At 36.4% G+C, this 27,085-nt stretch overlaps 1 protein-coding gene across 8 annotated transcripts; it reads left to right on the top strand.

Moving 5' to 3' along the window:
- The first annotated feature begins 5,143 nt into the window (after positions 1–5,143).
- On the top strand, positions 5,144–24,264 carry Scgalpha (sarcoglycan alpha). 8 transcript variants are annotated; one of them, XM_083126857.1, is made up of 12 exons: positions 5,144–5,270; positions 7,200–7,351; positions 9,378–9,520; positions 10,214–10,292; positions 11,163–11,364; positions 11,851–12,025; positions 12,870–13,087; positions 14,668–14,736; positions 17,421–17,615; positions 19,770–19,856; positions 21,118–21,183; positions 23,490–24,264. In XM_083126857.1, exons 2-10 carry the CDS (start codon positions 7,213–7,215, stop codon positions 19,837–19,839), a joined length of 1,290 nt encoding a protein of 429 aa, XP_082982983.1. In that variant the 5' UTR covers positions 5,144–5,270; positions 7,200–7,212; the 3' UTR covers positions 19,840–19,856; positions 21,118–21,183; positions 23,490–24,264. The 8 variants fall into 8 exon arrangements, with proteins under 8 accessions (XP_082982983.1, XP_082982981.1, XP_082982979.1 ...); XM_083126855.1 differs by lacking the exon at positions 21,118–21,183 and adding an exon at positions 22,367–22,448; XM_083126853.1 differs by lacking the exon at positions 19,770–19,856 and adding an exon at positions 22,367–22,448.
- The last annotated feature ends 2,821 nt before the right edge of the window (positions 24,265–27,085 follow it).

Raw genomic sequence — 27,085 nt, forward strand, 5'->3', positions numbered from 1 at the left:
CGTGTTTATGGGGGTGAAAAGGTATACTTAGAGCCAAAATAACCACAAAGTTGTCCTTTTTTAAAAACTGTGTGGTGTGTTAGGGCGAAGTTAGTGAATAAATCACTGGGGCCGAGACATTACAATATCAAAATACCAAAATGTAAATACAAATGAAAGAAAATATACTACCATGCACAAGTTAAAATTAATTGATAAATGTGACTTACCATGTCCAGGAAAGAAGCATTAACAAAACGCCAGGAAATACACAAAAAGCACACACACTGCACTGCGCACATGTAGCAAACATAAATAATCCAAACACTATTGTTATTTCACTTCACACTCTGTTCACGCTTCATTTCAGAGTCTGGATAGATGGCTTTTTATATCCCGTGAAGCGTCAACACACACAAAATATTGAGTACTTGTTTCTCATTTGTTCTCAAAGTCAAATATACATTAATGTAAATTAGATCACAAGTTCCCGCTCCAAAGTTAGTCATGCCTGACTACAGGTTGGCATTAATTAGATAACAACCATTTTTTACCTTTCTTGAGCAGACTTCGATTGTGTTTAATTTTCGAATTTAAATGCCTGATACGAATGTATGTCCGAGTTTTGACAAATAAATCTATAATTTCCTTCTTTATCATAGCAAACCTGAAAAGTAATAATTTCCTCATTGCTTTCATTACTCCACATTCCCTGCTTAAATCACCAGGAGGATTGTATAAACAAAATGCATTTTCCATTTGTTCAATGATTTGGAAAAATTCTTCAGTAGGTTTATACAGTCCACCACGCGACACTATGTCAACCCATTTTTTCTCTTTTTGACGAACGGGAGGAAGACTGTCCGTACGAGAACCCAAATCTTTATCTAAATGCCGACACTTTTGCGCAATGAAACCTGCGATATAATATAAACCTTCCTTGGAACAGTCGTGGGCTTCGTTGTCACTGCACTCTGTTGGAAACTGGAGTTCGCTGCCATCGGTGTTATCCTTCGTCTTTGATTCGCCTTCCTCTTTGTCAAGTAAAAGGTCAGACACCATCGTACTAAAAACACTATTGTATGTCCTACTGTGTAATTCATCATTCTCGCACTGATCCCTGGTTGGCATTTTTAGGGGAAGTTGTCCTATATTCACTCCTAACAACAGCAGCCTAAGTCGGTTTTTAAATTCTGTAGGGAGAGGGTGATCATAGAAACCTCCCATGCCACGAAGACGTGAGAAAAGATTTTCAATTACATCCTGATTCAACCTTGCAGTCAGTAAAAAATTCATATTGTGTTTCTGTTTCATATCCTGATAGAGCCCAAATAATGCGTTGATAGATTGTATCATTCCTTGCTGAAAAGGCAACAATTTTCCATGTCCTTTCACGCGAACACTTTCGATGACCTGCTTCATTTCATTTAACACCTTGGTTTGATGTCCAAGATGCACTCCAAAAGCACTTTTTAATTTAACATCAAAATTCTCTTTAACATACGAATTCATTATGTCAAACCAGTTGTTAATTAATGCGAAAAATTCTGCACTTTCAACTTCATTTGGGAATAAATAACATATAGCACTGCTTGTCCTTCTAGAAAATAACTGAGCGGCATAGAATACTCTTTGTCTCTCGCGACCTGATACGCAAATGTGTGCATCCGTTATCGGTAAAGGCAAATGAAGTTCACTTTCATTTTTATCTAACACTGACTGCTGTATGACTTTTTTTGTTACGACATTCTGCGATGGCATTCTCTTTATCAATAAAATGGTTTCTTAGCAATTTAAGCATGTGTGGAGTATCTGCAAATACCCAAATGTTCCGTCCCTTATCATTCGGATTCACAAACGAAGGATGACTCGAAGCGACACCTAATTCTCGCCAAACCCTTATATTTCCACCTCCCAAGTCGGAAACACACGCAACAACTTCATAGCCCGCACTTTGCACTGCTGATATTACTAAATATAAGATCTCCTTAGTCATTTGTGTGTCGAAGTTGTAGTATACAGTTTGTTTCCATGGGGCGTACAACCCGCGAACCAGAATGATCTGTAAAAAAAACAAACAAAAAAAAAAAACTTTCTAAAATCTTGTCATTAAAATGTTGAGTTTCGAGCAATAATTACGGTATTAATACTTGATAATAATCTCATTATGAACTACTAATAAATTTAGTACTTCATCCTGATAACACAGTCTATCGAGATGTGTCTTTCCAAATTTTAATATGTATTTTTCATTCTTAATTATGCTATGTAACACTTTTTTAAGGACTTTAAAGTAGTTTACTTCTATTAGAAAAACTTCAGTCAAAAAATTAACGCTGAGTTTTGGTGAACACACCCTAGCAATTTTATTCATATTTTACCTTATATCTTTTCACATATCCAACACAGTAAGAATACACACGCGCGCACACGCTAACGCAAGATAGAAAAAGATGAAGGTTGCAGCGGAAAAACTCCGCAGTCAATGATGAATGATTTGGTGTTTTAAGTCCACTTTATGCACAGTAAGGCTAATCGGGACTGGACCTACAGTTTAAAGTGGGATCCTAACCACTATGTGCCTCCACCGGGAATCAAACCAGGGACCACTTGATTGAAAGGTGACGACTCCAGAACTGCGCCATCGGAAAGGCTCTCAATGATGAATGAATGAAAATGATTACTTGCTCATTCGTTATGCTAGAATTTGACTTCTGTTACGTTCTAACATTATATAAATAACTTGTTAATTCTACTTGTAAGTAAAGTAATAAATTATTTACCTGTGCATTCTTGAACGGTCCCATGACAGTGTCACTCTCAGCATCGTACGCAACTTTGGAGTATATATTCATTTCGTCGAAGCATAATACGCAGCACTTTTGGTGTGGTTGAAGTGATTCTCCATAACTCTTCATAACATCAATAACACTTTTCAGAAGGCCTGGTCTACACTTGAAACTTTTTGTCCAGTGACGCAAAGTGGAAATGCTTGGAAGAGGGATTTTCATATTTTTCCTCATGTAGGTGTAAGCTTTTCTTGACACATGCCTAAGTGCTAATGCACTTACAATATCACTTCTCGACCACAGTTTCGGTCTGCTTTTGTGGCTAAGAAGACATTCGATTTGGTTGGAGGAAAACACTGGTCGAAGAATTTCCCTTACTTTCTTAGACACATTGAAAGCAGATTGCTTTGATTTGTGAAGTTTTACTAACTGTTGCCTCAAACTTTTATTGCTAATTTGTAAATTCTTCACTTTATGTAATAAACGATTGCATTGTTTCTTTACTTTGTTTACTTTCTTAGCACTTTCATCATGTAGTGTCTGCAGTTTCTTTATTTGTTCTTCAGCACATTTTAATTTCTTTATCAGCGTTTCGAACTCACTATCTTGTTGCAGATTGGATATATTTCCAGTACTCAAAGTCTCTGAATTATGTGCCATGCAAATTCTTTTGCGAGGAGACAACTCTTCAAGTTTTTCAATGCTCGCTTTCTAATCTGACGTTTATTGGCACGTCCACTTCGATCAATTATGTCATTTGGCTGTTGCACACTACTACAATTCACCACACAACCAGGCAAATTTAAACTTGGTACAGCGTTTTTATTAAGTTGCGGTCTACAGGCAATGCTCAGCAGTTCTACTTTTAAGTTCCGTTCGTAATCAGCATCCAGAAAATGCGATGAGCACACTGTCGCTGTTTTGGCGTTAACAGGATCTAACCTCTTACACTTTGAAACCCATATCTTGCACGTAATCGGATCCTTTGGGAACGAAAAGTAGCTTACACCTACAGTATTTCTTGCGTTGTTCGGGCACAAAGCAACAGCACAATTGCACGGCATCTTCCTTAAATGTTATTGTTGTTGCAAAAAAAAATTCTCCACTATCACACAAGCTACAGAAAAAGGAAAAACAAGGCACTTTCACACTCTCTCGCACAAATGCAGATCCTATAACAAGTGGAAAGGTCAGTGACAGAGTCACCCCTGTCCTGTGAGTGACGTCAGGGTTGGGACCGCCCACGACCCTCTTTTTTCAGCTTCGGGAGGGAAGACTGCGCTACTTTCTCAACTATATATATACTTACTTTGACAAGACAAGCATCATAGATGGGAATATCCAATTCCAGGAATATTTAACCAGCTGTTTTTGGCAACACTGCAATGGGGTGAAATGTGACAGTGTTATGTCTGCTATTTTAGTCCCCCTCTCCTATCCGCCTTGCCTATACTGATCTTTTACCTCGGGTCAAAAAAAAATTCATTCCCAGTGGGAAAATTGGGTTCATGCCGCAGTGGCAAAAACCACTACTTATAAATGGTTCATCGAAAAACTCCCTATTCGACCCTGGTTTCATCACCTAAAAATGCCTCGTGAAGTGATCACTTGTGTCCTACGCCTTAGAACGGGACACGTGACCACCAACGATCATCTCGCAAGAATTCACCAAACTCCCTCTCCCAATTGCACCTGTGGAGAACATAAACAAACCCCCACCCATTTATTTTTTCAATGCCCGCTATGGACTACACAACGTCAGGCACTATTTCACAGACTACGTCGAAAAAAGGTTCCTTTTCCTCTCTCCTTGCCCTCTTTACTTTCATCACCTTCCCCCTCTACTATGTGGCCGCGGTGGCTCAGTCGGTAACGCGTCTGACTACCATGCTAAAGGTCCCGGGTTCGATCCCCGGCCGGTTCAAATCCGGGAACTTTTCTAACGATGGAAGCGGCCCCGGCGCCCACCCAGCGTCGAATAACATGGGTACCTGGGGGAAACCCTGGGGGGTAAAGGCGGTCAGGGGCGTGATGCTGATCACATCACCCCCACTCACGACCGGATCAAGAAAGTGTGGGGCGTTACCCCCACACCCCCTATACGCCTTCATGGCGTGGTGCTATGCACAGGGGAGCACTTTACCTTTTTTTTTACCTCTACTATGTGGATTCTCTATGGATTTGCTCGACAGTGTGAACTTCGCTTTTGAAATCATCCCTCATCACTGCAGTGTTCTAGTGACAGTGAAGTGAAGTGTAATAACATATTGTGCTGTTCATACTAGTGCGCGAATTTCCAGCCCTCATTGTTTTCAAACCGTTGCCCAAGACTGCTACCATACAAGCGGTGAGGGTCATGAAGAAGAAGAAGAAGAAGAAGCTATTTTAGTCAAATGTGAAAAACATGTAGCCTATAAATTTATTAATACCAAAGAGGGCAACCAAGTGTTCAACTGATTTTTAATTAAGTGCAAGACATCAGAAAATAGTTCCAGTTCTAGTGTAAGCATTAGAACTTATTGATCGTTTGTGTTTAGAACTATTCCACTTGCCGATGATTTTTCACCGAATACTGTTTATTTTTAATGAAAAAATGAGTATCAAATTGGGTCTTAAGATTTACACATTAGGTTAAATTCAATGTCTAGAACTAAATAAATATACTGCAATAGATTGGACATTAGATGCGTATGTATATTATTGATTTTTCCTTGGTGTTCCTATCTAAATTATGCATGTACGTGCTATTTCTGAATTGGTACTCCGAATATTTACGTGCTCAGACATCGATAACGAATTTTTTCCTAATAAAACATTGAGTGCAGTAATTTATCAACACCCCCTAACACCCCGCCCAAAATTTCTTCAATCCCCTTAAATTTTTTGACAAAAGGTCAATTTATGGTAATTTTGGTTCTACCCCCCAAATGAAAAATTCTGGATAAACCCCTGATTGAGTGCAAATATCGTGTTTGTAACAACTCTTTTACAAACAAATATCCCTGCTTATGTAATTAGAATTAAGGTTTTGGCACTACTCAAGGAGGACACCCCAATTTAGGGTTGCCAGATTTCTAAAATAAAAAAAAAACGGGACATAGACTACAAATTATATAGGCATGGATATAGTTAAATTTACTTTTTATTACAAAATAAATTGCTGTTTAAAGCATTGTTAATCCATAATATTTAACATTTTGACAAAATATATTAATATTTGAGTAAACTCTTGGCGTCCTTTGAGAGGACATTCTTTTCCAGTGCATTACTATAAAATTCAGAACATGACAGCCTATTCTCATTCACTTATTATTTCTTTAGCTAAATACGAGACAAATGGGCATCCCGAGAACATTTTCTGGGATTCCGGGACATTTCTTTATAAAAGGGGACAATCTCGTATATACGAGACGTCTGGCAACCCTACCCCAGTTTGGCGCCCCCTCAAGGGTGGCACTGCTGGTCGCCTGGCTCTTAAGCTGCCCTGAGAGTAAATATTAGTTTGCAAATTGTTTTTCCTTGTCTATCTGTATGAATTGCAAGTTAAGGACTGTAGTAGTCACCCCCCTCAGGAAAATTTGTTCTTGTGCCAGTTTCCTCCAAAATATTTGCAAGAACCTATTTTGAGCGAAACACATTATCACGTAATCAGTTTTTCAACCATGTAGTTATGCCGAAACATTAAGCATTGTTATTAATACAGAAGCTACCAAGAGCAACATTATATGCATAATATATTTTTTGTAAGCTTTGCATGAGGAAGGTAAGGATGATGTTTTAAAACTATAGTTAATCCAATGGAATGAAGTGTAGGAACTGAATCATAACAGAACATTTGTGAAAAATTGCTTCATTGGGTAAGTATGATTGATACACATGCATATGAGCAGCACTTGAAGTGAAAATGTTAAGGGGGGGGATGCTCCTATGGTTTAGCATGGTGACAGTGAGATAGCTGGGAGAATGCTTTGTGAAAACTTTACTAGCTATCATCCCCTGCATCCCCCTTCACTTCATGAACTACACATGAGAGAGAGAGAGATTGAGTGAGTGTGTGTACCGATTATTAAATTTGGCCATGGTTTTTTTTTTTGCACACATTGATTTTGGAACCCTATTAACACAAGAGCAGATTGCACATAGCAGAAAAACATTGATGTATAACACAAAGCTTGAATCATGTACCAAGCTTTAGCACAAATTAAAAGAATTTACCAACTGGTACTGGTACCAAATCTTCAATTGATAGTTTTGATGTAAACCATCATTGTATAACAAATTAGTTGCACTTTTCACAGTACTTGCCTACCAAAGTGGTAGCAGCTAGATTAAAACTTAGAGCTTCTTCACCGTAATTTTAACATTGTATCTTACGTCATGTGATGTTGCTAATCTGTGCCTTTCTAACTTGTGGCATGAATATTATTGCAGATTATTCAGAAGAATGACAGGGAAGTTCCACTTAGGGGTGGCATTTGCTGCCATTACAGGATTGAGTGTTTGCTGTCATGCTGCAAATATTCACATGACTGAAGTGTTTATTCTACCGATTCAGCCAGAAATGTTCAACTGGACATCATTTGGTAAGATGGAAAACATGTAGTATTGCAGGATATTATTATTCGTGTGGAGTTATGGTCACTTCTGGATTGTTACAAACCCATTTTAAGTAAATGGGCATGTTACAGCCTGGAAGTGTCCATAACTGTAAATATTTAAGTTTCTGCTTCCAGAAGTTAATTAATTGAATAAGTGTACGTTAAAGTAAAATAAATGTTACAATAATTAAGTATTGTATGATAACATCTACTCTACCTTGAATGTCAAACAATACAAGATTAATATTATAAGTATTGTACATAGTTTTTAGAATACTAATTCAAAATTATCATATACCTTTCTAAAGAAAAATATCTAATATTTTGTTCACTTAGAATAAGGTGAGTTTTAATATGCGATTTCTAGGTCCATACTTTTTTTTTTTTGGGCTACATCCTAGACATATGCTATTTAGAGATCTTTGCATTTCATGTACACAGCACCCCTCTACTGAAATTCTATAGGACCTAAAAATGCCTAAATAAACTATAAATTCCTAAATGAACTATAAATTCCTATAAATGCCTTAAACCCTATTTTGACGTGAATAACTACTTTTAAAGCTGCCACATTACTTTAGAAATTACTTTTATTAAGAAGGACCCTTAATTTCCATCACAAATCTTTGAGACCCTTGAATGAATCCGAACGGCAAAAGAAGCAATGCGACAGCAAGGGGTGTCAACGTCTGCAAATTTCTGCCATCTTCCAGCTTGCATTCATGATATTGGAAAAATGTGGAGCGAACTGACTGGATAAGACGTTCTCCATTGTTGAATGCTGTATTTCCAAGGCAATTAAAGGTACCATAAGTGTAGCATACCAAACAAAATTGCGGGCTGTTTTGGAACAGAATCCTAGCTATGAAATGTTAAAACATTATTTCCGGCCTTCCAACAGTGTAAGATCGCAGGAAGATTCCAAGAATACCTCCATGTGATTGGCTGTATCAATTGCCTGCTGTCACGAGTAGGAAAGACAACCCTGCAAGTAACCAATCACTTCGCATATTTTCCCCACTGACTCCAACAGTTAGATGAAAGGGATGGGTTTGCGTCGGAAACTACAAATTGCCCTAGTATAGAGGCTGTTCATCGAGGAGAGAAGACTACTGCGAACCTGCCTGCAGATAGAGTATTAAGGTTGAGTTTTTTTTAGCACACTTTATGCACAGATAGATTAATCGGGACTTGACCTACAGTTGAAAGTGGGATCCGAAACACCATGTGCCTCCAACGAATATTGATCCTATGACATCTTCATTCCAAGGCGACGAATTTACCATTATGCCTCGGGGAGAACCAAGCCTGCCTTGGGAATCAGCAGGAATTGCATTTGTTAAGTTTGCACCAATAACTTCCTGTGGCGTTGAGAGAAGGTTCTCCATGTACAGTCATGGAGAGTTCTGGGTTGTAATGATCAAATTGAAAGTTAATGATAATGGAATTCTTACAACCAAGAAGTGTCCGTGACTGTACAAGAGCCTACTCATGAATGACTGGAAGAACTTCACCATGGAGGACATTGAGAAGGATATGGTGGTGCAGTGCTTCAAAATATGATAAAAGGTTTTACACTGGATAAATTGGATACTTTTATAATGAAAGAGTAGTATTCATTGCACTAAAAATAGTAACTTTTGTATGCAATTTGCATCTAAAAGAAGTTATTTCTTAAAATTATTATTAATTAATAAATATGCCTATTAATTTATTATAAGCACCTAAAAGTCCTAAAATGGGTTTATATAGTCCTAAATCCCTATTTTTAGAACCTAAAAATCCATTCCCTAGTTGACTGAAACATGTCATTTGAATAGTCATCTGCATGGCTGATGGACTTCAAAAATGTGAAGATAAAAGAATTTTAAGACATTATTAAAGTTAATATTTTTGATATGACAGTTTTAGCTAATGTAAAATTTGCAGGAAACTTGTATTACAAAAATTAAGAGTAATTCTTCTCCTTTTCTTGAGAAATAACATAATTTTCCATAATCATATTTTATAGCTGGATCTCCAGATCAGTTTTCATATCGTCCTTCGTTGCTGGACAAACCAGATCTTCCACCATGGATACAATACACATATAGCACAAGGCACAAAACTGGCTTTCTATTTGGTGTACCCCCACAGGATTCTGAAAACATTAAGGTATGCAAGGATTTTAAGAGTTTTTTTTAAAATTTTTGTCACATTCAAATTGTTAGTGTAATTGTTCTGTGATGTACAGTAGATTCTACTTGTTCTTTTTCTGACATGATGCCTCCGTTTAGAGACTAACAGATCTGGATCTACAGTTGTAACTAGGAGTGCACTCCATTTGTTTTACTTTATGTCACTTTTCTGCCATTTTTGGTTGATTGTGATGATGAGGACTGACAGTGAGGCTACACATGCTCAGCCACCGAGGTGGCTCGGAAAGCCACTTGAGCAGACTTACAGTTAAATTCAAACAAACAATGTTTTGTTTATATTCTTGTTCATGTAATTTTTTTTTATTTTGGTTTTGATAAATTTGCAATTTTATGTATATACTTCTCATAAGTTAATCGTGATGATAATGAATGATGAGGCAGTGGGATAGATGAGACAGACACAATGATAGGTACATGTCTCATGCAAGATTTGATTCTAGAAGCTTGAATTCATAGTGTGTTACACTAATCACTCTGCTATAGGGGCAGCTTTGTTCTCATCATATATCACAAGTTGATTTAATCTGAACAGTGTGATTGATAATTTCTACTAATAATGTTAAGAATTATTAGCAAACATAAAAAATGTAAATATTATTGCATATATATTAAGTTATTCTTTATTTCATGGAATTTGTTACTTTTCCAGCTCGAAATTGTTGGCTTAAATAGAAAGGATTATGAAACTCGGCATCGAGTTGTACATATGAACATTCAGGAAAAGGAAGGTAAGATAAGTATTTCATGCTTTGTAATTTATCCAACAGAGATAACTGTAGTGCACCACAAAAATGTCCTCTTGCAAACAAATAATATGCAAGTATCATGTTTTTTTTTTGACTGATAACCGCCCCCATGTATAGTGTGATATGTGAAGGTCCTTTATAGTATAGGTTCTTAATTTTGGGGATTTTACTATATGCACCATAAAGCAACTCAAATTGCAGTTACATTAAATTTAAAAGTAGATATTTCAAGGTGACAGAATTCTTAAAGATTCAAAGTTTTAGTTGCCTTGCTTGGGATCAAACATTAAATATTCCTTACAAAATAGGGAAATGAAGTGTTCACTCCACAAAAAAATTAGTCTTGAAATTGGTGTCATTTATCCTGAAAATTTTGTGATTATATTTCAACATTATCATGTCTAATAGCCACAATACACAATCAGAAGATAATAAATTGTTTATAAACAATCCAAAAACAAAATGCAACACTGAAAAGGAACCAAAAATTGTAAATGTGTTTCAGTCCAAACAGTTAAGTATTATAAAATCTACTACATGAAGTATTATAAAATATACTACATGAAAAAGAGTTAAGTACATTTACCCCCTTTTTTTCTGTTGATTTGTTAATGATTAATTTTTTTAATAATGGCCTCTGGGCCTCAATGTGCAAAAATAGTGATGTAGGCAGTTCTTTTCCTTAGAAATATATTTTAAAATATCTTATTATGCTGACTTATAAATTAAACTTTATTATAATATTGTATCTAAATGAAGAATGGCATACATAGGGTTTGCTACTATGTGGTAGGTATTGGAACAGTTAGCTCTATTTTAAGAATAATTGTACATAAAATATATATTTTTCAGTTCAAGCCAAATATGAGGTGCAACTGAAGATAGATAACTTAAATGTGGAGGATATGTTTGACCTATATAGACAAAATAGACTCTTGGATATCTTCCGGAAAAAGCTGTGGAAGGAGAGTGAGCATAACGTTTATATCACGTTTCTTGCTTCTGCCATTCAGCTTGGTGCCAGGTTGCCACTACGTCCCAACGAAGAAGAGGGGTATGTACTATTCTGCATGCAAACTGCAACAAAGTTTTATTTCTCTACAGTATAAAGGCTGGCCATGAAGTCTTTCACATAATTTTTTTTAGTTTTTATGTTTGTTATTTAGCTGCCACTTTCAGCTAATATCAATGATAAGGATGAGCGATGAAATTGATGATGGAAACTCACAAAGGACAGCATGCTCAGGCCGGGATTCTAATCCGGGATCTCTGGCGTCGTAGTACGTGTGCTAACCACTTTTCCATGAAGGCTGGCATTTTCCAAGTATTGGTGATAAACAGTGTGAGTATTGGCAATGGTAATGGTATCTGTGCAAGTAATATCAGTTCAGCTCTATTCATGATTGTGGGTTAGTATATGGTATATACCATTACTACATGGCAAAACAGCCTGCAAAAAAAAAAAAAAAAATTGAAATAGCCAGGACAAAATTCAGCCTTTACTCAGGCTTCAGTGACAGAATGGTCTCATTCCTTGCAGAGTTGTAATGCGCATTGGGAGTGAAGCCAAGTTCTCGTCTCAGCTGAAAGAACTGCAGGAAGAAGTGAAGCCCTTGTGGAAGCTCGGAAGTTGCCCCAGAGACTTTAAGCGTACCAAAGTTGAAAGGATATTCCGAGACGTAGGATTTTTCTTGGACTGGTGTGCCTTTAGGCTGGTGAGTATTACCAAAACTATATACGGTACCAGTCTAGCAGTTCACGTAATGTTCTTGCAAACCAATGGTTCTGTGTTCACATCCTTGGTGAGGCATATGTTTTTGCCATTTATTTAATTGGATCTTTTATTCTCATTACTGAAATTAACAGAGTAGAAAGAAGTCCATAAAATAACTTTTACACTTATAATAATTATGAAAGAAAAAGTCACATATATCAGTGTTTTTAAAAGTCAACTTTCATTTGTAGCTGCAAGAAGTGAAATTGTTATTGCAATTTAAATTCCACATTTAGCAAGTAAAGTGCACTGTGGAGTTAGCTAAATGTTACAAGAATAGTGAAACAATTGTCAGCATCTTTCAACTTACATGAACTTTACTAAACAGCATAGAATTAAAAATTCAACTTCTGCCTACAGTGCTTCACAAGAAAAATGCCAAATCATTCACAATCCAGTAACATTTTCTGAACGGAATATAAAAAAAAAGGTAAAGTGCTCCCCTGGGCATAGCACCACGCCATGAAGGCATATAGGGGGTGTGGGGGTAACGCCCCACACTTTCTTCATCCGGTCGTGAGTGGGGGTGATGTGATCAGCATCATGCCCCTGACCGCCTTTACCCCCCAGGGTTTCCCCCAGGTACCCATGTTATTCGATGCTGGGTGGGTGCCGGGGCCGCTTCCAACGTTAGAAAAGTTCCTGGATGTGAACCGGCCGGGGATCGAACCCGGGACCTTTAGCATGGTAGTCAGACGCGTTACCGACTGAGCCACCGCGGCCACATCAGCATGAACGGAATATATTCTTCCTAATTTTAATGCTATGTTTTTATTGATTCACAGCTAACTCATGACTCCATGATGCATGCAACGCAAGAGACCGAGATGAGCTACTCCCCAGTAGCTTTGAGCAGTGAACGATGGCATACACCAGCAAAATCCGAGGTTCCACAGCGTAGTTATGTCCATGAGTTCGTGTTCACTATCCTAGTTCCAATGGTTGTTATGGTGTTCTTAGTTCTCATCCTGTCTTTAATTCTCTGCTTCCATCATGAGGGGATGTAAGTATGCATTGCAGAGTTTATTATATTGTTGAAAGGTGTCACCACCTTTGCTTATTTTGCAATAAACTGTTTACAAATTATCAATTTTAACACCTAGCAATTAGTTGTCTAGTACTGCAAGTGTTGACATAACATTAGATGTCCTGGAAAAAAGGAATGCTAGATACTTGGGAAAGTGTGCAAGCAATATATCCCCTATCTAAATTCATAGGTATATGTACTGCAATATTAAAGTTTGTTTCCAGTGCACTTTATGCACAGATAGGTTAATCAAGACTGGACTCTCACTTTAAAGTGCGATCTGAACCACAGTGTGCCTCCACTGGGTATCAAACTTGAGACCCCTTGATTTATTTATTTGTTTGAGTTTGTTTTTAAGTTCACTTTACACACAGAAAGGCTAATTGGGACTGGACCTATAGTTTAAAGTGGGATCCGAACCAGTATATACGAGGGTGTTCCATAGTGATTTACACTTTTGAGAGGCCTGCATATCTTGTTGACCATTGGGCTTGCCATGGCAGTCACAGGTAGCTAGTACCTTGGTCACTCACCTGATATCAGCACCGAACAGAAGCAGGCCAATTCACGTAAACCCCGGCGCATTTGTTGCACCGCTGTCAGTGTATGCGTGGATAACATGGAAGGACAGCACTGGGTGACAAGGTTCTTTTGGAAAGAGAACCTGAGTGCCACAGAGATTAAGCGACGGTAGTCAGAGACATATGGTGTGTGTGTGTGGCAGCACTTGGAACCCCATCTTGGCAATTGCACCAGATATTTCCCAACTTCTATGCAGGCACGCATCATCATGTCGCAAAAGCACATCTTTTGCCCACTTCTCTGGCCACATCTTTTGAATTGCGGAATGGAATCTGTGGAGAGTGGACACATATGCTGTGCTGTTAATGGAGCTCTCCAGTTCGAAGCAGTCGACGAGGGTGATGCCCTCTGTGTCCAAAGAGATTGCGGCCATGTGCTTGCAAGCTGAGGATGATGTCTGGAATGTCTGGTGTTTTTATTGCATTGGTTGGAATTTCGTCCCCAACTTGCGGTATTGGAGCCATTGCCAAGATAGGGTTCCAGGTGCTGCCACATGCACCATATTTCTCTTACTATCGTTGCTTAACCTCTGTGGCACTCAGGATCTCTTTCCAAAAGAACCTCGTCGTCCAGCGCTGTTCTTCCATATTGTCCGTGCACACACTGACAGCAGTGCAGGAAATGCACTGTGGTTCACGTGGATTGGCCCGCTTCTGTCCAGTGCTGATATCAGGTGAGACACCAAGGTACCTGCAACTGCCATGGTAAGCCCAATGGTCAACCCATGGTATTCAGGGCACATTATGGAATGCCCCTTTTACAGAATTGTCATTTATAGTGCTGAAGTTACTTTATAGTGCAGGCTCATATTCTTTCAACAGAATTGCATTCAACACTAAAATATATTGTTTGATATTTTTATGTGCTTCCTACTCTTTATTTGCTATGTATATTCATTTTTGAAAAAAGGAACTCCTTTATTTTCTGCTTTTCTAGTTGTATGTATTTTGCTTCTTTTCCGGTGATCATTATAGTCTTTCCAGGGTTGATGAATCAGATGATTACTTTGATTCAATCTTTGATATCTTTGAGGATTATCGGAGGTAAGCGGTCCCTGTGGTACCACACTACCCTACCCCATTCATTTGCATTAACATGAATTTTCAAGTTCCTCACTAATGGAATAATTTTTCTCAAGTTCCCAGCTTGATGTCATTATTGCGTGTTTCCAACCTTTGCACCTTCAGAGAAAAAGGTGTGTGTAATTTGTTTAGTGTTTTTATTGCTTGAGCAAAACAGTTTTAAACATTTTTCTTGTTTTTTCCAGTTCAGTGGAAGTTTCAGTACGCGTAAAGGTTTTTAAATTTTATTGTTACTGACTTTTAGCAAGCAATATTGACATTTGTCTTATAATGGAGGATTATCAAATCCTGGAAATATTTTTTTGTGTATTTTCAAGTTGTTACCGATATATTTTGAATTATTATTGAGACTATGGCACTTGAATAGCTACAAAATAAAATCTTGCAGTCATAAGTATTGCTACACATGTACATACATGTTTCATAAATTGTATATTTTACCCTGGCTATACTGCCATATTGCTGACCAACTTATTTAAACAGCATTGTCATCATAAACACTTCCAGCGACCAGAGAACCAAGAAATCTAATTTGTGCTTTTTTTTTAAATAGTACAGTGCTGTAAATGATACAGTCTTTATTTTAAAATAATTTTCCTTTACTTATACAATGTATTATTTTTAAGAACAAAGATTTTGTTTAGTTGAGATACAAGTATTTATTTTTTTAGTGTAGTTATTCCCATGATAATGTATTAGTGTGAGTTATATGTTAACATGTACTATTATTGAGCATGATTAGCTTTTAGTTATTTCACTGACATGTTTGTCATGAGTAAGTTAAGTCGTTGTTAAGTAAGTTGAATGCTGAGGAAAGGATAGTGATAATTATAGCCTGTTTACTTTGATAGAAAGTTAAGCTACAAAGAAAATTCCTGGTTTTCCAGAAAAAAAAGTTTTTGAAACATGATGGCAAAACATTTCCCGACACACGTGGAATTTTCATGATTTTTTTTTGTCTACAAAATGTTCTACTGTAACAATGTGAATGGCATTGCACCCATCCATGCTGATGCCTCTGCATTATTGGAGGGGAAGGTGGGGGGGGGGGGCTTGTATATAATACACTAATACCATACATATATGCACTGTAGGGTTGGTAACTTTTCTTCTGCAGGTTTGCATAATCAGAGCTGAGAAGGATGCAATGTTGTTTGCTGCCTTTAGTACAATACATGAAGACAGCTTCTGCTGTCTATCACAGAGTAACTCTATGCAGTAATTCAATATCCAAGACATTACATAAGCTTGAGAAATATGTAGTCAATACATCACTGAAAATGTATGTTTGCATATGAAGGTAAAATATCTACAGGACCTGAAGTAATATCTGCAGCTGAATATAGCCTACAGAGTTTTATCATGATTGCCCATCTTAAACATAGCTCTGACTTATTCCTCACATATATCTGGTCAATCTCTGTTCATGCACTACCTGGCAAATTAATTGCTCAATAAACAATTGTTTTATCTGCATTTCAAATCTGATTGCAGGTTTTATTCTTTGATTTCAAAAACTAGTTTTTATTTTTCGAAACACTTTTCTGGTTTCTGTTTTTAAAACTGCTATCATTTATTTTTGTTTTCCAACAAACAGGTTTTAAATACGGAGAAACTAGTACTCACTTTTAACAGCTTCACGGATAAAAGTGAGTACTAGTTTCTCCGTATTTATATACTACCGCGTGTCTCTTTTCCCAATCATGAAAACAGGTTTTCTTGAAAACTGAGTGCGAAATAATTCCAACTGTACTATATTGATTGACAGCTTATCTTGGTAGCGACACAGGCACTGACTGTCGGGCTGAATTGTGAAAATGAAAGTAGCAATTTGTGCTAATTGGAATCCAGATTTGTGGAGGAAGTCATGGATTTGAGTTACAGTCCACTTTATGCACAGGTATGCTAATTGGGACTGTGCCTACAATGGGATCTGAATCGCCATGTGTCTGCACCAGGTATATGTTCATGGTTCGATTTACAGTGAAATCTCATTGCGTATTGTACTTTACAGGAACTTTTATGTCACTTTTCTTACCATGTATGTAGAAAGCCTACAAATAATGCTATGCAGTTAGTTCTAAAATTGAAACCAAGTTTTCAGTCACAAAGAATTGTGTCTTGCAATTTCACTACATTTTAGAAATGTATTTCACCTACAGTCACAAAGTCATATATTCTTTATTCACTCACACATTACTAACTACATTACCTTAAAGGATCATTAAAAACTTGAATAAGGTGACTCAAAAAATTTACAGTTCAAATGGTGAACATTTTAAAAAGTGAACCTTGGCAATTATGTTCTTGCATCAATGCCAAGTCAACTAGTGCATCACATTTTTAGCATCTACTCAAAATTCACACAGAACTTGCTATGATTCTTTGTGGCAGTAAGATTTGTACAATTCCCATTCAGTAGTCAGCCGGAGTTAGAAATGAGAGGCATTTTACACACATTTTGTATTTTTTTTTTTTTTTGCTTCGAAATTAGTTAAAAGTTAGGTAGTGGGATAAATTTTACTTTTAAATTTATGTGCTATTATTTGTTCAAAGGAAAAATTAACAAACTTTTTGCACAAAAAATTTCCAGATATAATGTTTTCAACTTAAATGTATCCACAAGTATTGTTTCTACTTCACAGAACAAAACGCAACATGGAAACACCTGCTGTTCAAATGGTCCAGTACGAAGCCGTTCACAGAGCCACAAACACTTTAAGATCTCTGTCCAATCACCGTGATACAGGACGTTTATCTACACCAGAGAGAAGCTCTACTTTTTCACGTTCACACACTGCAAGCCCAAACAGTTCACTTCCAAGAACCAGCACACCAAAGTAAGTATGCATGCGACATGTTTATTGAATTGCAACTAATGTTTAAATTAATAATAAAAACTTGTCACTTCCGTTTCCTTTCCATAGCTATTTTCTGTCTCATATTATACCGCGGAAAAGAGGGGGGTGCATTTTTGAATCAGTGGTTTAATCCAAGTAATCAGTAGATACTCTACAAAAAGAGTCAAGGTAGTAAGCAATGATCTACAAAGCACGTAACCTTTCCTTAAGAAAACAATATCTGAAAGTGATGTGAAATATGAGGAACAGGTTTCAGTATTTCACATGATGGAAATAAACATTGAACCCTTAAATGCCGAGGCTCATTTTATGCATACGTATTAAGGCCCAGTGCCAAGCATGTTTTCAGCAGGAAGTTTAAAATTATGTAAGTTTCACATAAAAATTTATATTTCGGTAACTACGAATGCTACAGTTACAATTTTGGCTCATATTTTTCATTGCAGATTAGGCTACAAGCTTAATTACGCTCATTGCCCTTTACCAATATTTAATAGAATTCGCACAAGCGAGAGAGGATGATCACACACGAGCCAACAATATATCTAAACACTGATAATGAGAAACCCAAAGTGTCACCACTGTACCTGTTTCGTGATTCCTCGACTGAGTCACGACGTGGCACTGTGTCCTTCCATCGAAGGTGTCCTCAGTGGGTTCGTCCAAACCTTTTAGATGGACCAACTTAACACTGTCACTCGCAACACACTTCCCACTGCGCTTCTCGATCCCGAATCTCCTGATCAAGACTCGTCACCCAGGGACTGCTGGCGTTTTCGATTACACAGCATTTTATTTCCAGCTCGTGACAGGTACTTTTTGGGGAAAAAAGTTTTCAAATTTTAAACTTAAAAAAATCACAGCTACACAAAATATTTTTTTTTATCTTACCTTGACCCCTTCTGGCTACCATGTGAGGGCACCATCAGCCTCTGAACCACACATGACTGCCTTATGCCACTGAACAAATCTGGTAAATTCTCTCGCAGACACCCCACATAACTGTGTATCAGTCGACTTCAAAAGTCAAAGTGGGAGTGGTTTAGTATTAACCCTTCTGGGGGTATGATCTAAAGCAAATTTTCTTTATTGTTGCAAGCAGCTAAAATTAGCACCGCTAGCCAGTCCCTCCCTCCTTCCACCCTCTCTGGTAGTTTCGACCTGTCACTGGGTTTTGGCAAAGTGATTCTCAAAGTACAAGTGCCTGACATTTGACCGCTCTGTACAGGAAACATAACTCCCCACTCTTTGTGTTCCATTAGTACTCTTCCATGTAAAGGAAACTTAGAACCTTACAGGACAGCCTTTCTTGGTAAAACTTGTTTTCAAACACCAGAATTGAGAAAATAATGTCAAAAAATGCACATTATCTTGAGGATATTTCCATAGCCAGAATCAAATTAAACTTTTCCAATTTCTAACATACCGCATGTACTCAAAAATGTATCTCCGAATGTTGCCTGGGCCACAGTATGTTCCAAAAAGTCACATACTGCGGGAAAACTCGATCTGTGACACATGTATCATGTTAAACCCTCGTCTCCTCTACAGGAGGAATTCCCAGATAATCTGCATTTACACTAGTCTTTGATATCATTTCATACAAAAGAACATTAAAAGAATTGCTGTAATATGATACAGAAAACTTCAAATGCACAGTTGTGTGTGTGTGTGAAGTATAGACAAAAGCTCGAAATATATTTTTAATTGATTAACAATGCATTTTAGTAATTAAAACTTGCTGTGTCTTATTCTGTATTTTTACTGTGTATTTTTCTTATCACGAGGTACACCGACCCAGTAAGGTGATAAAACATTACTCCTAAATTACAAGTCACAAATAACATGGTTATTTACAGTTAACACTACATTTCTGTTAATAATAGGTATGGTAAAATGTAAAAAAAACAAAAAAAAACAAAAAACACTGCACTAATAATGATATTAAATTTTAATAAGCAAATGCTTGTAATTCAAGATTTCACAGCATTGTGCTACTTATTAATTGGCATTTGAAATTAGGGCAGTGTTACGAGAATGAGTTCGTTTCTCTTTTTTAAAATGTATCGAGATTCCTGATGTTTCTATTTCTCTGCATAAAAAATCTGACAAGAACTTTGTGTTCCTCTTCAGGATTTCACGTACAAAAAACCCAGGAAACATGGCTGATAGGCGAGAAGTAGTGACTACATGGTTGACATAAACTGCATTCAATTTGGGGTTAGTGTTGCTGTGTTAGGTGTTAATTTTCCAGTTGGTACAGTTGCAACTTGAAGTGATGTTCTGCAAGCATTTCCAGATTATGTACATATACGTATTATCTTTATACATGATGCAAAGTTTAACGGCTTTAATATTTGGGAATTTGCATTGAGCATGCTTTATAAACAGAAAGATTAATCGGGTCTCGATTTCCAAGAGTTTAAATGGGGTTAAAAGTAATTGAACTGGGATTGAAGCAGGACATCTAATCTATGTAGCAAGGTGATGATAACCAGAAAAACCCAAACCATTAGCTATGGTTTAAAAATGACCAGGGCCATCCTCAGCTTTTGTTATTTTGTATGTCGTCACTTTTTTGCCACTTTCAGCTAATGAACATGATTATATAAAATAGATGAAAATACACAAAGCAATTACCCATCTACTTTGAGTGGCATTTCTATGCAAATGTTCCTTTTATCTATTTAATCTAACTCCTAATCTTTACATATGTGTCCACATCAATTTTTTGTAACACAAAGGAATACCCATGAACATTTATTCCAACTACTAGCTGCTTTAAGGTTGAGTTGGTTCTTAATAAATACCTAAGAAGAACTCTTTCTTAGATAAATCTGACTTCAATAGTATGCATTAGAATTCAGTTCAAGTGTGCTGTTTTTCCAATGAACTTCTAAATCACAGGAAATGTGGTGTCAAGAATTAAACTACCTATGCTTTGAGTCAATAAATGTATTTATAACATATTGATTCTCCAATATACACAAACTTACAATTGGATACAATTTACCAATTGGAAATTGTCTTGATTTTCGAATTGGTTTCATTTGAGATTCCGATAGCTATATTAGGCATCCGATATATTCCAATTGAAATTTCAATTGGAACCAATTCCAGCTGAACATGCAACTAAGACTTTAACCTGAAATCTTCAATTGACCATGACTCACAAATTAAGAGTTTACATAAGAGTCTAACACAAACTCAATGCTACTACCGTTCAAAACATGTGGGCGAAAAGTTAGATACATAGTTCGCTGTAGAATAGACAGAAATGTGCGTCTAGAACCACATATATATGTAATTTATCATTCAGTCCTAGATGACAATTGAGTGCAGGGTAAATATGCTGTAGCAAGCAAACATTTCAAGTTGCATATTGATTGTGTGTATGTGTATAGTTATAAATCAAATATATAGTATTAATACACTTAAAAATGGATGCACTATGTAAGTGATGTATGAAAATTACTTTCAGGAATTATTTGGACCATAATTCACTCCATCGTCCAAATCCACCTCCATATACTGGCCCTAACAGGAAGTAAGTAAAGATTGCTCTGTTCAGATAAAGGAAATGTCAATTTTTGCCAGTTATTTTTTTTTTTAAGTGTATAGCATTGGGAATTCCAATTTTTTGATTGATCGATTTTGTCCATTTTATGCACCAAGGCTAATCAGGGACTGGACCTTTAATTTAAAGTTGGATCTGAACCACTGTGTGCCTCCACCAGGTATAGAACTCAGGACCCCTTGAATACAAGGCAATGACATTGCCAGTATGCCAATTTTTATTTGTATTGTTGAAAAACAACAAAGGAACAATGGCTGGACTCAAACCCAGAACCTGCGGTGGCAAGAATAAAATATTTTGGAATTAGACTTAATGCTATTGTAAATTTCTTTCTAGGGTTCAATATCCCTTAAAGAAATGGACTGCTTAGTTCACAATTGAAGAATGTGAATAAGTATAACTTTATATAAATTATACAGGAATTGGCAAAGGCTAACATTTTCTTTTTTAAGGCCTTTCACCCTACCAAGATCTGTAATTTGAAGATGCATTTACCGTACTAACATGCAAGTTCAGTTGTATTTACCCTACATTTGCCTTTTTTAAAGCGTTTAATTTTCTCTGCTCACACGTTTACTTTGATGACAAGATGTTTTGATTATTTTGCAAGTTGCACGAACTTACATTACTGCACACAAAAATGTATTTAGGGCACTATTATACCAGTCAATTTTTTACATTTCTATGTAATTTTTAGCAGAGCTGCTGAAAAAAAATCATAATTGAGGGTTTACTGTAGATAGAATTTTCTTTGGCACTTCTATATTCTGGCTCAATCTGGTACTCTGGTATTTTGTGTCCGTGCTATAACGAACCAAGGCTAGCAAGCCAATAGTCATGATACCCAGGAAATTTTACAATCACATCCAGCACCACTTGCTGCAGAGAACAGTTACTTGCGCCTTTTTAGATTAATATTTTTATACGTAATTATTAGTATAAATTTGGGTTGAATCTTGAAGTTTTGCATGTTAAAATTGATGCCCCTCTTGCATTTGCTGGTAAATTGTTCTGCATGAATATTTTACTTTTATTTTTGAGTCTGTCATTGCATTTCAATTTGGTTGTTTTGGGGAGTTTTTCTTTGCTCGATTTTTCAACATTATTGTGTTTATGAAGTTTTTGCATGATCACTATGTAATTATTTTTCCAGGTTATATTTTGGTTGACCAGTTATTTTCTACCACCACTAATTTGACCTAGATCCATAGACGTAAGGAAGGATAAAATTCTAGGTAAAATCTATATTTTACAAGAAAAATTAAAAATACATCTTTTGAGCAGCATTTACAGCATCACAACACTAATCTCGACATAAACCACAGCACTTGCTTACTTTTCCGAATTATGTCCTAAAATATGGGAAACTGAAGTATCCTAAGTCTTGAGACCTATGTTCAGGTTAATGTTGTGATGTGTGGAATCATAACTTCTTTTAATGAATTCGGCGGTTAATTCAAAATATGATCCAAGAACTCATTTAACCAACTTCAGGTAGATAGTTAATATTGATTGTTTAGTTAGGTTAAATTTTATTACACACTTGGCACTAAGCAGTGAAGAGAAGTTTTGGGGCTCAAGAAATGACTTAATCAGCATTATGCTCCAGCTGCACCTTTATCTGCATTTTCACAAAGTAGTAGTTTGACAATCACAAGGAAAGAACAGTCACATTGTAGCAGTCTAAGGCATATTTTAAAAAATCATGAAATTTACAAAAACAGCTATTTAGTAATTAACTTCTGTAATTGCTCGACATTTTGTTGTACTCCAAGTGTTTCTTTCTCAAGAGATATGTATTATTCTCTCTTGAGAAAGATGTATTTGAAGTACATCAAAATGTCAAGCAATTAAAGAAGTTAGCCACTGAAGAACCAGTTCTTATTAATTTTATCAAGATTACTCATCATTCAGATTACAGAAACTAAAGATGCTTGTGTATATATACATACATGCAATGTTCGTAACTCTACAAGTTCCGATGTGGATGGTGTGGTCACCAAAATTAATCAAATGAAAATAAACAGTTTCGCAGATACCCAAGTACATTGTGTGCATGTGTATATAAAATGAAGCAAAGCTCATTTTAATGGCAACATAAACAGATTTTTTTTACAGGGCATAAGTGTTGAAGACCACATTGGTTAGATTAGTGAGAATCAAGGTTTTAGCCCTTGTTAAAAAAACATGTTCTGCTTTTTCTTTTTTTAAGTTATTATTTTTGGGTGCATCTTGCAAGTTTCCAAATTCACCAAAATTTTCATTTCCTCTTTCAGTGGAACTGCTAGAGGCAATTTCTGACAAAGAATAAACTTCAAAACCTGGTATTGCTAATTCAGAGGCTACGGCATGGCACAGTGAAAGGAAACTAACACCCATAAGGTCTACTATTATTGAAGATAGTTCTGGCTTTGTGTATTAGTGGAAGTAATGTGACCAATAGTGTTAACTGTTGTTCAAAGTGTATTTGCACTCTGTCTATACATGTGTGTTATAGTGAGATAACCAGATCTAGTCAATTTTCTTAAGTGATGTAGGATTGTGCAAATGTGTATTTATTAATTATCAGATCATTGCAGTAAGCTTGAATGTAGGTATGGCAGGTTTGGGGATGACAGTAGGTCTTTTTTTCCCCCTCTAAGAAATGAAAGAGTAGTAACTGTTATTGATGTTAAAGTAAAAATCTTATAAATGTAACTCTTTTTTAAGGTTTGTTTTATTTTGTACTCTCTGATGACTAAGGCAATGAGAAGTGTGCTTCCTCATAAAATACAATTGTGGTCAACTTGTAAAGAGATGAATGAACATGGAATATGAAGAGAATTGTTTTCTTGTGAGTAATGTATTTCTGTGCTAAATGTGGTCAGTCAGATATTGGTTAGTGTTGCTTCTGGCGATTGTAATTTAAGAAAAATCTGTACAGACAATTTTACAATAGTCATCACTGATTAAAATTTAAAGCCGAAATTTGTTTTACTGTTCAGTAGTGTACTGTAATGCTAAAAATGGAATAAAAACATAGTATTTTATAAAATGCCAAATTAGAGCTGAGAAAAATAATTCTACAGGTTTGGTGTGGGGCACGTTCAGCTGCTTACACTTCGCAAAAATCGGTTTCTCAAACATGCTGGTAGCACCAAACTTAACCATCCTAGCCAACATTATTTACACAGTTACAATCCTAATAATGCCCACGTTCTTAGGTTAGGAGGGCTGTTAAGAACACATTTTCACGATGTGATAGCAGTTGGGTGTGCCTCTCACTCAACCCTTAATTCTACAGGTATTGTAAGACTACGTGCAGTTCTACACATCTTCCAAATCAGTGCTACCAGTGGATGATGTTAGGTACAAGTACTATTTTGTAAATTTCCAAGGAGAAATTAAGATTATTTTCTTGTAGTTTACGGTTATTACAAGCATAAGAAAACAGTTTTTCTTTGTGACGTTTCAGGAGAACACACGCTCCTTTCATCAGACATTTATTTTCATTTTGACTAAAGATACAGTTATAACAATGGTTAGTAATTTTTAAACAAAAAGAATCCGTTATATAATGGACGTTGTCAATGTTACATTGTTGTAATATAGCAACTTAACTGTGAAAAAAAGCAGTCTGTTGTATTTTTATTTGAGATTTTTTAAATTATGAATCCCAAATATCATCAGGTAATTCAAATTCATCATTGTTTTCACACAGTCTGAGAATTCAAAATGAGAAACTTTCTACCAGATGCGGAAACCACAGGAATATATAATATAAGTTGTTCATGTTCAAAGGATTATGTGGGACAAACAGCAAGGAAAATGGCAATAAGATGGCACGAACACGATTTGGACATTATAAATCTAAACCCAAGAACAGGTTTGTCAACTCATATCATCGAAGAGAAACATTTGATTAAAAAGAGAAGGGTTTTAAAAAGATTAACGGGAAACACAGAGTTGAATGTCTGGGAAGCTTCGTTCATTGCAGAAGAACACTGGAATAAATTAAATAATGAAAATGGTAATGTAGATCCAGTATGGAGTTTTCTTTTTCACAAATGGAGTAAGCCACCATCTTTGAAATTTAATGTAACAGAAAACATCAGGAGAAAAAAGACTGCTTTTTTTTCACAGTTAAGTTGCTATATTACAACAATGTAACATTGACAACGTCCATTATATAACGGATTCTTTTTGTTTAAAAATTACTAACCATTGTTATAACTGTATCTTTAGTCAAAATGAAAATAAATGTCTGATGAAAGGAGCGTGTGTTCTCCTGAAACGTCACAAAGAAAAACTGTTTTCTTATGCTTGTAATAACCGTAAACTACAAGAAAATAATTCTATAATGCAAGCAATGCGTACATACAAGAAAAACTATTATTCATCTATTACGGGGAGAGAAATTAAGATGCTTTTGTGTTTTGTTTTCAAAGTTTAAGAAGTGGTTTATGCGCTTGCATAACAGTTACTGGCAATAATAGATAGATGCAACCCAGGAGTCAAAGTAGGTTTAGTTGTGCCTGCAGCGTTTAAACAAGTTTGCACACTTGTATGGAGAGAAAACTATTTGGGTGAAGTAACTTCATTATGATAAAAGTTATTGGTTTCCACTACTTTTGCTGGGACTTTTAGTTTCATTGTAACAACCTCAAATTAGCGCCACTGTCAAGACATGCAATGTGTGCACAAGACCAAGAGGGGGGAAAAAAACAACCTTGTATGTCAGATTTATGAACACCGTCCATTTACCATTGTTCATTATTTTAAGCCTCATGTCTACCTTGATGAGGATGAATGATACACACAAAAACATGGCCATGTCTTCTCTGGGATTCAAATCTAGGACCAGTTATTGTGCTGGGTGGCCGCAAATAAAGTTGCCCTACTTACAGCCCTTTGAAGCCCGTTCAAAGCTTCGGATTGTGCTGAAGTTTGGTAGAGAGGCTATGGAGACAATGGAAAAAAAAATCACCAGGTTGAAATGTGGCACTGAAATCAGTGCACAGTGAACATCATGGGAAATGCTTCATGTGCCTATTGATCACACTGTCTTATACTTCCAAAGGGCTGTTTGCATTGACAGGGTGCATATTGAACACTGCTGTACTGACAAACTCAAATTACTGGTCATTGTTACTTCAGTGCTACATTTCAACCTGGTGGTGAAAATTTGAAATCCTTTTTTTTCATCAGCATTCACTGTCCCATGGTCTGCATAACCTTTATATCAAGATTTAGCACAATCAGTTGCTTCAACCAAACTCCAGAAGGCTCCAAATAGGGAAAATTTAATTTTAAGTGTCATATGTACACTTAGTGGTGAAAATTTAAATTAATTTTTTTTTTTTTAATCCGCCAGCATTTGCTTTCTCATGGTCTCCATAGCCCCTATACCAAGTTGCGGTGCAATTCAATGCTTCAAATGGGCTCCAGAGAGCCGAGTACAGCAACTTTAATTGTAGCCATCCAGTACAACAATGTCAAAAGGAATCCTAAATCGCAATTCAGAACTCTGAAGTCAGCTTCCGAGCCCTCTTCTTGCAGACAGCTAAACCCCACAACCACCCCAGAATCTACCAACAAGACAAAAACGCCCTCGATTACTACCACTTTACTGTTATGCATAGCTGCTTTAAGTACTTACTAAGGAACAATAAAACTTCAAAGCATTGAAATTCTCCCTAGAAGCTGCTTACTGATCTCTCCCCTGATGGATGTACAGAGACCAAGAATGTAAATTTCAAGTATTCGTAGTTTACACTCATGTTATGATCACAGTGTTTAAATTTTCAGAGACCACTCAATTATAACTCTGATGCTTTAAGGCCTGTAACACACAAGATCATCATAAGTGAAGGAATTTTCAGTGAAAGAAACA

The sequence above is a fragment of the Lepisma saccharinum genome, chromosome 8 (genome assembly GCF_977018435.1).
Source record: "Lepisma saccharinum chromosome 8, izLepSacc3.1, whole genome shotgun sequence".
Lineage (NCBI taxonomy): Eukaryota > Metazoa > Arthropoda > Insecta > Zygentoma > Lepismatidae > Lepisma > Lepisma saccharinum.